At 44.9% G+C, this 14,693-nt stretch overlaps 1 protein-coding gene across 1 annotated transcript; it reads left to right on the forward strand.

The window, feature by feature from the left end:
• The first annotated feature begins 2,486 nt into the window (after positions 1–2,486).
• COPS8 (COP9 signalosome subunit 8) lies at positions 2,487–13,492 on the forward strand. Its single transcript, XM_068947787.1, has 8 exons — positions 2,487–2,817; positions 4,948–5,018; positions 6,300–6,348; positions 7,964–8,096; positions 8,854–8,961; positions 9,444–9,506; positions 10,638–10,679; positions 11,990–13,492. Exons 1-8 carry the CDS (start codon positions 2,740–2,742, stop codon positions 12,067–12,069), a joined length of 624 nt encoding a protein of 207 aa, XP_068803888.1. The 5' UTR covers positions 2,487–2,739; the 3' UTR covers positions 12,070–13,492.
• The last annotated feature ends 1,201 nt before the right edge of the window (positions 13,493–14,693 follow it).

The raw sequence follows: 14,693 nt of genomic DNA on the forward strand, positions 1-14,693 counted from the left end.
CATTTTCCAGCTAGCTCAGCTCTTTTCTGATTCCTGCCTCTTATTTTGAGGCTTCACTTGAAGAGAGGCTCCTGGACGTGACTTTGTGAGGGCCAGGACGCTCTTGGTTACTGCTGGGTCTCTGCTGCTGGGTGATGTCCCACCAGGGCCATTGGAGGTGAGGGGAAAGGGCAGTCTGGAGAGACCAGCCAGAGAGGGGCAGGGAAGCACGTGAGCTTCAAGAGCGGTGGTGGTGGTGGGGATTTATGGACGGCTCGTCCTCGCTCTGTCCCGCGCGCAAGAAGCAAGGCTTACAACCAAGGGTCTGAACTCGTCCTGTGCTGGCTCCAGGCATCTCCAGGCTTTGGGAACAAAAATTGCTTCCGGCGTGTTGAGCCGGCCCTGGCAGCTGACCTCCGCTACTGCCAGGGGCTGCAGCGAAAGCCCAAAGCAGATCCCTCTGCTTCGTCTCTTGAGTTAATAAACTAGGATAAAACAAATTGGGGCGGGGGGAGGCCCCAAGCGCCGGAGGAGAGCCTCTCCCGCAGGGGCCCAGGGAGCGCGCGGAGCTGGGTCACCGCGCCGTTTCGCCATTTTGAACTACAAGAGCCAGCAAAGGGCCTTCACAATATTTGTAGAGCAGCCCAACGGCGCCCCTCCTCCTTCTCGCCCTTTCCCTACATCTCTCCTTTCCTTCTTTTCCTCTCGCTTTCTTGCTCTTTCTCTCCTTCCTTCCACCCGGCCGAGCCGCTGCCCGTCCCCCAGACCCGTCCCCGCGTCTGCCGCCGGCCCGAGGCGTTGCGTCCCGCCAACTGGCCGCCCTTGGACGGCACTGGGAGGCCACCGCCTCCTCCCTGGGCTCCCCCCTGACTCCCCTCGAGATGCCCGAGCGCCCTAAAAGAGAGAGCAGCCGAGAAGGCACCGTGTGAAACCCCCCCTCGGCCTGTCCCTTGGGCGCCGGCAGGCTGCTGCTCTGGCGGGCAGTGCCCTCTCGCGGAGAGCTCGCCGCAGCTCCGCTTGCGGGATTTTTTTTTTCCTGTTTGCATGCCCGTGTGCACTGGGGGCTCACTGGAAATGTGCCTGTGCACACTGGGAGCTCACTGGCAGGATGCATGCGTGCACTGGGAGCCCACTGGAAATATGCCTGTGCACACTGGGGGCTCGCTGGTAGGATGCACGGGTGCACTGGGGGCTCACTGGAAATATGCCTGTGCGCACTGGGAGCCCACTGGCAGGACACCTGTGCACACTGGGGGCTCACTGGCAGGATGCACGTGTGCACTGGGGGCTCACTGGAAATATGCCTGTGCACACTGGGGGCTCGCTGGCAGGATGCATGCGTGCACTGGGAGCTCACTGGCAGGACGCCTGTGCACACTGGGAGCTCACTGGTAGGATGCATGAGTGCACTGGGAGCCCACTGGCAGGACGCCTGTGCACACTGGGGGCTCACTGGCAGGATGCATGCGTGCACTGGGAGCTCACTGGAAATATGCCTGTGCACACTGGGGGCTCACTGGCAGGATGCATGCGTGCACTGGGAGCCCACTGGCAGGACGCCCGTGCACACTGGGAGCTCACTGGCAGGATGTACGTGTGCACTGGGAGCCCACTGGCAGGATGCCTGTGCACACTGGCTCACTGGCAGGATGCATGCGTGCATTGGGAGCTCACTGGCAGGACGCCTGTGCACACTGGAGGCTCACTGGCAGGATGCATGTGTGCACTGGGAGCCCACTGGCAGGATGCCTGTGCACACTGGGAGCTCACTGGAAATATGCCTGTGCACACTGGGAGCCCACTGGCAGGATGCCTGTGCACACTGGAGGCTCACTGGCAGGATGCACGTGTGCACTGGGGGCTCACTGGAAATATGCCTGTGCACACTGGGGGCTCGCTGGTAGGATGCATGCGTGCACTGGGAGCCCACTGGCAGGACGCCCGTGCACACTGGGAGCTCACTGGCAGGATGTACGTGTGCACTGGGAGCCCACTGGCAGGACGCCTGTGCACACTGGAGGCTCACTGGCAGGATGCATGTGTGCACTGGGAGCCCACTGGCAGGATGCCTGTGCACACTGGAGGCTCACTGGCAGGATGCACGTGTGCACTGGGGGCTCACTGGAAATATGCCTGTGCACACTGGGGGCTCGCTGGTAGGATGCATGCGTGCACTGGGAGCCCACTGGCAGGACGCCCGTGCACACTGGGAGCTCACTGGCAGGATGTACGTGTGCACTGGGAGCCCACTGGCAGGACGCCCGTGCACACTGGGAGCTCACTGGCAGGATGTACGTGTGCACTGGGAGCCCACTGGCAGGACGCCCGTGCACACTGGGAGCTCGCCAGCAGGACGCCCGTGCACACCGGGCCGCTCATGCGTTTCCGCCGCGCCCCCCGGCTCGCACCGGCCGCGCGAAGCGGCCGCGGCCCAGGGACCCCCCGCAGCCCCCGCGCGCCCTCCGCACCCTCGTAAGGCGCGCGGCCCCGCCCCCGCTGCCGAGGCCCCGCCCCCAGGCTTCGGCCCCGCCGAGCCCGCCTCGGAACCCCCCTCCCCGCCCGGAAGTCCTCCAGGGTATAAGAGACAGAGCGGCTAGCGCGCTAGAGCGGCTGCCGCGCGTCGAGGGCGGAAGTGCGTGTGGTGGCGGGACGGAAGTGACGCCCAGGCGCGGCCGCCTCCTGAGAGGAGGCGGTTTCGGCTGGCGGCGCTTTCGGGCCGGGCGGCGGCGGCGGGGTGCCGTGGCGAGGGGGTGGGGAAAAATGCCCGTAGCGGTGATGGCAGAAAACTCCTTCAGCTTCAAGAAACTGCTGGAGCAGTGCGAGACGCAGGAGCTCGAGGTACCGGCGGGGCCGGGCCGCGGGGAGCACCATGGCGATGGCGGCGGCTGGGGGGGGGGGGGTTGGTGAGGGCACCGCGCATGCGCACTGCTCCGTGGCCGGCGGGGCGCCTCGCTGAGGCTGTGGGCGCTGCCCGGCTTGGGAGCGCCCCTCGGGTTGTGTGTGTGTGGGCAGGGGGGATGTCTTACACGGGGGGTGGCCTCCATGCTGCTTTAACGTGGCCCTCGCTGGAGGGTTTATGGGTGGTGGGCGCTGAGTGAAGTTGGAGTGGCCCCCGGAGCCGCGGCGGGAAGAGGTTACAAGTCCCAGTGCTGCCCTGTTAATTGTCAGAAGTTGTTGTTAGGTCGTATCCTTAAGGCTGCTGTCGAGGGAGCTTTCAGTGCTTCTGCTTTTTTTTTTTTTTAAATCAATGAATACCGTGCCTCCCAAGGTAGAGACCTGAAAGAAGGGGAAAATGAGAATTTTTCTGTTTTCTTTTTTCTTTTCTCTTTTTCTCTTTAGTGGTACTGATTTTGCATCTTGCTGGCCTAGCAATTGAAAGCAGGGAGGTGGCCCAGTCGCTGTTTGCTTGCCACAGCTGAACTTGAAGTTATGCAGTCTGGTGTTACCAAACAATTTGGTGCTACTAAATATAACCTCTAAATGGAGGAGGTCACTACTTACGGGTCTGTATTCCTGGTGCTTTAGTTGAGGAAGAACTTCAGCCTCCATTTCTTATTTCTGTGCTGGACCCAAGGTGCAACTCATAATCCCAGTGTGATGCTGTAGCTTCTTTTTGTGCCCAGAATCCTGTAGAGGAGGGTTTTTATTTTTTAAATAGCTTTGTGTGCCTCTTTCGACTCTGTGGAGCAGAGGGAGAGTTGTATCAGCCCAGCACACTCAGCTCTGAGTACTGAGAATGGAGTCTGGAAGGCTGTTGGCTTTGCTTCTGTAGCCGTCTGAGACAGTTTGACATCCCTCCCTGGCATCCTCACTGCAAACTGTGTCTTATTGGACCTTGGTGGGTCCCTGGGAGCTGTTATAAAGCAATTGAACTTAGGCTGTGCTATGCTCGAGGCTTCTGCTGTGTCTGTCAGCAGAGCCACCCAGAGTAAATGACAGCAGATGCACCACTCGTCCTTACTGTTTCTTTTGCTTAGAGCTGAGTTAGCTCTGTTTCTGCTTCCTTTGGCAAGACTGTAGATGAAAGCATTATTCTGACTGTTTGTGATTCCATCAGCTCGCACTAGTGTTCTGGCAGAAAAACCTGATTTTTCTTTAATTTGCTACAGAGGAACACCAGACTTGCACAGTTCAAACAGGTGATGTTAATTGACCTGTGTTTGTTTTTACCAGAAGTAATCTAGGGTGTGTTTGCTGAAAATGTTGTAGCTGTAGGTTGGTGATAAGCCCAGGAAAAAAGGGTGAGAAGAGTAGTTGGGGATGATATCTGTTCAGTGACGCAGCTAATCACCTGCTTTTGGCTTAGATGAGCCTCTAAGTCACACACATAATGAAATCCAATAGCTGCGTAATTGGCTTCCTGTGAATGCTTACTGCACTATCCTTTGATAAATTGCTAAAAGCTTGTTGGAAATCTTTTCAGCTTTTTAATAATTATAGCCTTCCAAAATCTTATAACTTTATTATAACTCTTTTTTCCTACTTGTACAATTGGTGAGGTCTGCTGAAGTGTGGCAAGTGTCAAAGCTCAGCCTCCCTTTTTAAGAAGGGCAATTCAAGTGTGGAAAGAAACTTTACTCTTGTGGAGTGCTCTGAGATGAACTGAAGTCAAGTTCACTGAAGACAGCCTAGATGCACCTGGTCATGATGAATAAGATGGTCACCACTTTCATGAGCATAAGCTAGAACATTAGTATAATGAAATATGCTGTTTTATGTTACTCGTGCAGACAACATAATAGAGTTTTCTAAGGCAAAACTGTGGCTTGTGCAAGGTACTCTTCATCTTGAGATACAAATGTGTTAATGCAGTGTCACAACTCTGACAGTTTGTCCACAGCTGTTATCTGAGGTGGAAAACAGCAAGTGTCTTATGTTCATTTTTCATTAAATTCAGCTGCTTGATGTATTTCTTAAGATGTCTTGCTTTTAAAACATGTAACCAAATTATTTGTGCTTGCTTTTAAGGCCCCTGGAGGAATTGCAACACCCCTTGTTTATGGCCAACTTCTAGCTTTATACTTGTTACATAATGACATGTAAGTGGCTCTTATGAATATTTAGCTTTGTATACTGAACAATTTGTCCCTTTTAAGCTGATTGCTAGAATTCTGGCAATGCTAGGTCAATCTGTGTGACTAACAAAATGCATGTAGGCAGTGTTGTGTAAAAAATGAGCTTAGGTAGGAATCAACTGTAAGTCTTTCTCTTCCCTTCCTATGTCAGGAAAAATAGCCTCCTTTATTTGCTCTTGCGTACTTTTTCCGAAGCCTAGGGAAACAGACTTCAGGAAGAAAGTTATTTAAGTAGTGAAATTGGCTTTTGTGGGAAGCATTGAATGCTTCTATGGTTTGCTTTGTAGCTTCTTAAGACAGTATTTGTTTTGACTACGACTGCATGCTGCTGTTTCGACTGCATGCTGCTGTTTCGTATTTAAAGGTATTGCAGGGTAACTTTAAACTTCCTGTGTTAAACATGAGGGGCACTGGTTGTTGAAATGATCTAAATTAGCATCTTTATTTGACTGATGTAATCCTTTAAATTCATTCTGGTGGATTATTAACATGTCCCTGTGTGAACTTGATTCTTTCCTTTTAAAACTCTATTGAAAATGTTTTATTGATGCAGGGTAAATGATGCTTGCCTTGTAGGCGTATAGTGCATGCCCAACTCCACTGAGCACTAATGCTGAGTGTTAGGTTTCCTACAGATAATCTTGGTTGAAATGGAGCTTGGTGTAGAGTTTTATATTTGTGCTTTAATTCAAAGCAGTGAGTCTTATTCTTTATTTTGCTTTTTAAATTTCACTGGGAATTTCTAACGGTTTCCGTTTTAGTTTTCTGTAACTGTGCTATAGAGTGACTAAATCATGTCAATGCATGTCTGAAAAATCTATAAGGCATGGGAGGGAGCTTGGCTTGGAAGAATATGCACAAAGTAGTCTAAATGACTACTGACAGCAGGAAATGCCACTATTTCATTACATATATTCATTAAATATGCAGCTGCCCTGAGAATAAAACTGCAAAATTCACGTTTCTACTGTTACAGTCCTCAACAACATTCCACAAAAGTTAAAAACATTTACTACACTAGTGTTGCTTGAGGCAGTTAAAGATCTGTTTGTTTGTTATGGCAGCTATGTCTTCTTGAAACAACTTATTTTTGTATTTCATTAGACATAGAAGGAAGAGTTTTGAAGCCTTGTGACTGCATAGCTCCAAATTTGTTATGAATTATAGCATCTGAACAAACCATGTGAAGTCTCCTTGCAGCAAACACTTGGTTACTGAGAAATATTTTTGACTTTATTTTTTTAGGAATAATGCACGATATCTTTGGAAAAGAATCCCTCCAGCTATTAAATCTGTGAGTACTTTGATTTTTATAACATTCAAATGGCCTTTTGCAATGTCATGTAAGCTTGCAAATGACTCCCCTCCCCCTCGAAGATTCAGTACAGTCAGTAGCTTTGAGCTCAGTTCTGTGCTGTAAACACTTGCCCAGCAGATGGCACTCTAGTCTTTCTGACTAAGATCTGTTTGCAGTAGGTGTTATCTTTTTCTTCCCAAATAATCTGGTGAAATGGAATTCAGTAAATCAGTGAAGCTCTTACTGGAAAACCTCGTGATAAAGTGTAGCCAGCTGAAGGGGGGAGATGGCTCTATATTAAATTTCTGTCCATGAGACAGGGCCACATTCCAAGCTAATACCAAGTGAAGGTACAGAATAGCCAGTACAGTGAAAAGCAACTTCAGATAAGTTGCGACTTGAAATCAAATGACTTTTAAAAGGCACTTTGTTATGCGTTGCTGTGTCCGTGGTATGATTTTGAGTTACTTATTTAGATCAAAGAAGCATTTTGAGGATTTAGATAGTTATGCCAGAAATGCTTCCAGACTGAACTGTTTTTAAGGTTTTTTGGTTTGAGATTCTTTCTGAAGAGACAGCTGTGGGGGGGTCAAATGTTCTCTGTGAAACAATATTCTGTAGTAAGTCTCGGGGCTGAGGTGGGACCTGTCAGATGGTTTTGGGTGAGTTTCCTTTCAAGGAAAAGGAAAAATGGGTCAGTGGAGTCAATAGTCAGCTGGACCAAATTTAATTGGACTGCATCTGAAACTTGTTACAGCTGTTGCATGGCAGTATTTTTTGACCAACCAACCTAGTTTCCTAGGTGTAGCTTGCATTCCTCATTCTTGGCGGGGGGAATATGTACAATGATATTCCGTGGGTGATTTGGGAAGGAGTGGTATAGCACAGTATTTCATGTGTATGCAGCTTGATGAATCTTCTGCTAATTAAGGCTTATCCTAGTCACTGACTCAACTTCTTGGGCCTGAAACAGAATTGGCTGCCCTTACAATTGAAAGCATTACTTTATTAAGCCTGGTGTTTGGTCACTATTCTGATACTGCCATTTGGTCGGCTGGTCTCTAGAACAACGTGCAGCAAAGCAGAAGGAGCTCTTAAAAACTAGCAGTGGAAAGAGTTCTAGTGTGAGTATGGCACCTTACTAAATGAAACATTGTCAAGTGTTCTGGTGTTTCAAGCTGAAAATTCTCTTCATTGTGCAAGTGGCCACTGTACTATAATGTATAAAGCGTCTGCTTCGAGAGGTGCTTGCCCATCAGAACATGTGTCTGCCTGTCTTTTTTGCAACTTCAGCACACAGTCTGAATGCAAATTGTCTTCTGTGACTGTTTTAGCTGGTGTGCTAGCCTGAATTGGTACAACTGCCACGTGAGCAGGCTTCCCTTAAACTCTGCTTAAGTGGATGATAAGTTCTGGCAGAAGGATGGAACAGGGAGCTTGCAGCACTGGTAGCTGCTAGAGCAAGATTTCCCAGAGCTTGTCTGTTCATCTTTACAGGTACTGTGATACCTGCTTGCAGTGGGAGAGAGAAGGGAAGCAGAAGTGGGTTTCTACAGAATGGTCACTGAAAAGAATACACAGTGCTGCATTAACTGGTGTTTTTTCTCTATAGGCAAATGCTGAGCTTGGTGCAGTTTGGTCAGTAGGACAAAGAATCTGGCAGAGGGACTTCCCTGGAATCTATACAACAATCGGTGCGCATCAGTGGTCTGAGACTATTCAACCAATCATGGAAGCACTTAGAGGTACAAATTGAAATGTGAATGCCAAAATTGGCTGCTGCTATCCAATTTTTAAACAGGAGTCTAGGGAACTTGGCTTGGTATTGCCAAAATTGGAAAAGACTTTTGAAAAGTCTAATTCTTTCAGTTTGACTTCAGACCGGTTTTTGGTAGTTACTGTCTGTAACAGTAACATGCAAATAAATCCTCTCACTACTAGAGGGCGCTGGAGACTGCTGGGAAAACCCTTCTAGCCTATTTTGCAATAACAATTTCTGTATAACTTTGTTTAAGAGCAAAACCGATTTGCGGATAGGCTGGTGTCAAAGCAGCCATGCTGGAAAAAGGCATGAATAGCTGCTGTGAACTATAATTGCTTTTTTCATTAATTCTTGTAGTTCTGAACTTTTGCAGAAGTATGAAAATTTTCCAAGATCTTACTCAAGTGGAGAGCACTGTCAAAAGCGTTTTCCCAAATTGTGGCTTACATGTTGGCAATAGTACCGAAGCTGCTGCAAATTGCAATTGGAGGTCAAACACCCACTTTGGAGTGGGGGGTTTGTCCTGGCTTAGAGCAAGCTGTTGTCTCTGGCTGCCATCTGTGGTACTTGACCAAGAGTCCCCTCTTTCCTTCCCACAGTTTGTTCTAAAGTGTTAGCTTTAAGGACGGTAGTGGCTTTCCAAACTGTTTTTTGTGCTGTTTAAACCAGAAACGTTCTCCCACTTCCTAGTTATGGTGACCATGCTACTGTGTGTTTACAGTGTTGTTTTTTCCTCTTAGATGCAACTAGGAGACGAGCCTTTGGACTGGTTTCTCAGGCATATACCTCAATAGTTGCAGATGATTTTGCAGCCTTTGTCGGGCTTCCTGTAGAAGAAGCTGTGAAAGGTGTTTTTCATTTATTCATTCAATATTTTTCTACGAGTTGAGATGAAAGATGTTTCTTTTACAATTGCTTAGAGCTAACATATGCACATTTTGAGACTACTACAAAGAGAAATGATGGGGGGAGTGACTAGAGATAAATGGCTTAATTTTGGATGAGGGTTTGATTTGGTTATTTGCCAGTAGTTGCTACTGCATTTCATTCCTTTCGATATGTGAAATTGTTAAAGAAATTCAGCAGTGAGGGAAGGAAAGGTACGTTTGAATTAGTCTCACATGCTAATGCTTCCATGAGCTTTGATGACCTGAATGTATAAGAAATGGGTTTATAAGAAGTAAATAAGAAATAGGTTTTGAAGCTGTGGCATACAGGCAGCGTGCTGAGATACTTTTCTACTGGTCTTAATGTACATCTTTATGTTGCCTTTTTAGCAAACATATAAGGGATTAGTTTGTTCTTACAAATGTAAAAAATGCCTTTTCAGGTGTATTGGAACAGGGCTGGCAGGCAGACTCTTCCACTCGTATGGTAATGCCTAAAAAGCCTGGTAGGTGGAGCTGTTATTTCATGATAAATTGAATTTGACACTTTCTTACAGTTGCATGTTAGTTAACTAACAAGTATTTTAATTAATTTTTATGCATAGTTATACAGTTGTAAAATTTGTATTTCTCACATTTCATAAACATCCCATGTTTTAATTTGGTGTTAGAGTTAAGGATTAAACTGAATCCCCATACTAACATTTTAAACAAAAGCAGACAGGATATGCTATAACTTCTGCTGCTCCTCCTCTGCTGCTGGCTCTGATTCAGTGGAACATAAGTTGGATGACCTCAAATGACATATCTGAATCTAATAAAGACAAGTAAAAGTACCATTTTAAACCTGCAGACTTTTTCAGAAGAAATTGAGTTCCTCTGAGGAGGGATCTAGGGGTTTTCTGTCCTCTGAAGAGCTTAAGTAGTGGTATAACTTCCTTTGCTTTTTAAAATTCATTCTACTGAATCTTTTAACTGTCACGGTGATAAGAGAATCTGCTCCTGCAAAGTTCAACCTGGAAAATGCAATATCTGTGGCTGTTTTCTGTTTGAAGAACAAATGAAAATGTTAAGCTATGAAGGCAGAGATGAAATGATAGTCCTTAAATTGCAGAGTAAAACTCTGGAAGGAGGAGCCAGGTTGTCCTTCATCCAAAAGTGCAACATCTATTAGGCTAGAGGGGGAAAGAAAATCTATTGTTTGTGTGGGCAGAACTCTTAGGTTTTTAGAGCCCAGCACATCATACTAAACATGAGCCAGGCAAGGTGCTGAAATCCATTTCTCAAGGGCACTTTACCAACTGAAGTTTTGAGCTTTTGCTGCTGATCAGCTTTTTCATAAACTGGTTGCAAAATATGCTGTGCTTACAAGTACTTAGAGCTAATTACATATGGTTATTTTCAAAAAGTGAATGGAGGAGCTGTCACTGAAACAAATGGAGGCAGGAGGCGCTTTTTGTTCTGAGGCTGCATGTCTAACTTTCTAAAACTTGGGTTTCCTGCTTATTTTAGCTATGAAGTAAAAATGGAAAATGAGCAGGCTTAATTTAAAGTAGCTTGTTTGTCAGTTTTGGCTTGGTGTATATAAATGTTTAAAATTGTTCCACTGGGCTGATTTCTATTGTGTTTTTCTTCAGGTGTCCTGGAAGCTTGCTTTAACAGATTTATTCCTTCTTCAGGTACTTCCTGCTTGTATATAAATCTACTTGCATGAATCTAAACCTTGTGTGACTGTAATATAAACAAAACTTTACCAGCACTACAAAGTAAGGAAGTATGTCCTAGAGAAATGTCATTCCACCTCCCTTCTTCCTCAGTCTTCTCTTTCCCACAGATATGAATCTGCCCAAGAATACCAGGTTTTTAGGTGAAGTAGGGAGCAGGTTCCAAAGCAGGGACATATAGTCTCTGGATGGGGGGTGGAGGGGAGTTTTGGGCTGATACTTTTGACTTAAAGGCAAATTTTTCATAAAGCAGCTCTGAGTAGGTTTTGTTGCTTTCTTTTGCAGGAAAAATTTCAGAAATTCAGCATCACACAAAAGCAGTCTTCTGCTTCTCCCAGTTTTCCTCAGAGCTCAACCATAGGTTAAGCTGTAATATATCTTCTCATGCTGACACTCAAAACTCTGTAGTCTCCATTTGTCACAGTAAGATAGTGATGGTAGGTCTGAATTGGTGGTTTGCAGTGTCTAGTGCAGTTGCCAGGAGCATCTTACATCTGCAGGAGGCTTAATTCCAAGCTCTTTTGAAGAGCCAGGGTTTTGCTTTTTGAAACAATTCTTATAATTGTCAGCTTTCTCCATCTTTCACATTCTTGGAGTGCCTCTAGTTTAACTGTATCCTAGATATTAAAGCTTGTTCTCTTTTTCAGGAAGAGTAAAAATAACATTATTTTCCTCCTGTTTTTTTTATTTCTGATTTTTAATTCCTGACTTACCTCTCAGTTATAGTGGCTTGTCTTGCAACCTGTCCTTCAGGTCTCAGGTTAGCTGTCCTTCATGTAAGGCTCTGCACATACACTGCTTTCTCCTGCAACCCATGCAGTGCTTTGTGCTGTGTTTTGTTAGTTGGACAACCCAGCAAATATTTATCTTTAGTGTGGTACCTTTGAGGGAAGGTGCAACCGAAGAGCTCCAGGAGGCTTTTGTTGAGTGGAGATGCTATCAGTATTTAATTACAAGTGCTCCTTGTAATATAGACCCCAGTGTATGCAAGTTTTGAAGACTGCTGAAAATTGGAAGTTGTTATAAGTGTATCCTTGCTATATTAGTAACTCTTGGACTACTTAATGTGGTGGATGGCAGAAAAGTAGTCTGTCTGCCAAGTATGTAGATGGTGGAGGTATGGTTAAGAACTGCCCCTGTTTCTTCCAGTATAAGACTGGTAAATAGGCTGATGCATTTATTTTTTTGATATTGTTTTGATGGGTGGTGTTAGGGACTGATTTGCCTTCTTAAGTTCATGTTGCATGTTTGTTTTTTCTTTGTAGAACCTGCTCCAGTTCCACCAATTCCAAATGAACAACAGTTGGCCAGATTGACTGACTATGTGGCTTTCCTTGAAAACTGATTACCCTGCTCCTGTGTTCAGAACAACGTGGGACTCCTGTGTACTGACAGTTCTAGAAATCTAAGACTTATTTCTGTTAAATGTTGCAGCATCCCCTACTGAAATGTGTAAAGTATACAGTGTCTGTTATCCAATTTTTGTTTTACCAAAGCCAAGCTAACAGTTGAAACAATCCTTTAACTCATCTAATATTTATTCAGTAGGTACACAGCAGTATTACTTGGTAAGTTTTTTTATTGACTTGTAGCCAAGAGAGGCAGAACTTTTTTCAGATAGGTTACAAATGCAGAAGAACTTTGAGTAATGAAGCAGGTTAACTGTATTGAGGGATTTGTGCTAGTGGATTGTGTGCTTCTATTGCAAGTACTGCAGTGCTTGTTACAGATCAATTGCATCTTGAACTTAAATGCAAAGGGGTGAAGGCTGCCCTACCTGTATTTGTAGAGAGAAGGCATTGGGATGAAACAATAACTTGCATAAGTCAATTTACAGTACTTTTTTGCAAGTCTGTTTTTGTGGCATTTTGATAGCTTTCTTCTTTTTGCTTGTTTTTCTAAATTGTTAAGTCTCCTTTCTTGTTTTGACTGACTTGAGAAAAAATTTCTCATCAGGCATATTTTTACAGCACAACGTTGTATGTGGGGGCATCTAAAGGATAAGTTTTGAAGTCATTTCAGAAAGGCAAAAGTTCCCTTTGAGGAAGCATTTTTATTAGAAGGCTTTATTTTTGAATGATTGCATGTAGGGCAGCAGATATTTTGCTTGGTAATTCTACTCCTTTTTAAAGGCTGTAATGTCATGGTTCTCTTCAGTACTCTGGGCCAGCATCTACTAGAAGCAGCTCTTGCCTGTCTTAACTTTCTGGATTACCTCTGCAGTCTCTGGAAAGGAATTTAAAAATTGGAGTAGGTCTCCCTGAGTAGAGGCCAAGCAGGATGGAGATGATATATCATGTTGCAATGTCAATTTGAGGAGTAAATTTCCTATACCAGAGCACTGCTGTATTAATCTTTGATTTCAGAGTGGACTTCAGAAGCAGAAAGACGACTTATGTTCCCAGGCTGCTTTTGGTGAAAAGACTTATGGGGAAAATGGTGGTGTTTTAAAGGGCAGTGCTTGCCTTCACTGGCCTCTCCCCCTTATTTTGCTTTTCAACATCGTATTTGGTGGTTTGCCATTGAAGATGGCAGGTGTGCTGTTCGTTGTGATGTTTTCTCCAGTGTGCACTGCCTACTGTACATTCTCTTGTTGGGGGATGTGTTAGTGAGGAGGAATTCTAAACTGTGCACTGCTGCTTTGAAAGCTCCCTTTATATGTAAACGTTTACTGAGAATGATTATTTATTTGAAACCCACCTAGACTTGGACTTATAAATGCGATGCAAATTCATCTTCAGTGATATTAAAGAACACGTTTACACTGACCTTGTGTACTTGATTTTTAATTTTCCTCAGAGTACGATGGTTGCAGTTGGGCTGGTTTCTTAATGGGTTCTCTTACTGGTCTAATTTGGGCTGGTTAAATATTAATGTGCTACCTTATGCCTAGATATTTAAGGCAGCTACGTGTGTAGAGAAGGCATGTGTTTATATTAAAGTTGGTATCATTCAGGTATCTTGTAAATTATGGAAAGGCATGAAGTATTTGAACTAAGAGAACGTTTCCCCTTTCTCAGTATGCGTTATGCAAGTCTGGGTTTTTTCTGGCACACAAGAGCAGCTCTGTTTGCAACAGTGAAAATTAGACTTGATTAAAGTATAACCACTTAATTGGTATTAGAGGAACAAAGTGGGCATTAGTATTTTGTGACTCGAGTGCTGTAGCTTGAGTCTTGTAATCTGTCTGGTTTTAGCATGTTTTGCCTTGAATTCTTTCTAGCTCTCCCATTGTCTGTCTTGTCTTGAATCAAAGCTGCTCCGAACTTTTTTGTACTTATTGTTCTTTGAATGGCCTCTGGTTCACAAATGGCCTTTTTTGAGCTGAGGTGCTTATTGCTGCTCTTACTAGTCATGCAGTGGACGTAGCATGGTTTGGCAGTGGCAGAACGTTTTCTATTTTTCTTGATCCTTTCTAAGGCTGACTCTGTTCAAACATCTCTTGAGCACTGCCCTGTTCTCTGAGCAGTAATGACAATGATTTCAGTATCTCTTCTCACAGCTGAGTGTGCGTCATTACATCTCTATAGTTGGGAATTTTTTTCCCCTCCAGTTAGTGCTCTGCATGCATGAAAAACTGCATTGTGAAATGGTAGGTGAAGTTCAGTGTTTCAAGGTACTTCTACTGGTCTCTGCAATAAGACTTGCTTTTCATCTCTTGAAAAAATTGTATAATCTTTAATTTATTGCTTTGCTAAGCTAAATAGCTTTATAGATGTTGACTGTAACAGATTTTATGGTACCTTATGGTAGCTTCCTCAGTTATGAAAACTCTCTACTACTAACCCTTTCTTGCCTTACCTAGTGACTCACTGATGTATGGAAAGACCTTCCCTTTTTGTCTATTAATTTTTTCAAAGCTATGCGAACTGTTTTATGTGAAGTAGACCAGTTAATCCACACTTCCTCAAAATACTTTTCTGTTTAATTTTAGTATTTCTTTACTAATGAAGACTTGTTCCCCTATAT

This window comes from Struthio camelus, chromosome 6 (genome assembly GCF_040807025.1).
Source record: "Struthio camelus isolate bStrCam1 chromosome 6, bStrCam1.hap1, whole genome shotgun sequence".
Taxonomy (NCBI): Eukaryota; Metazoa; Chordata; class Aves; order Struthioniformes; family Struthionidae; genus Struthio; species Struthio camelus.

Coding starts and splice junctions, on each gene's coding strand:
- COPS8 (XM_068947787.1), top strand. CDS start 2,740: ATGCCCGTAGCGGTGATGGCAGAAAACTCCTTCAGCTTCAAGAAACTG. Junction 2,818..4,947: donor GCGAGACGCAGGAGCTCGAG/GTACCGGCGGGG, acceptor CTTGCTTTTAAG/GCCCCTGGAGGAATTGCAAC. Junction 5,019..6,299: donor TACTTGTTACATAATGACAT/GTAAGTGGCTCT, acceptor TTATTTTTTTAG/GAATAATGCACGATATCTTT.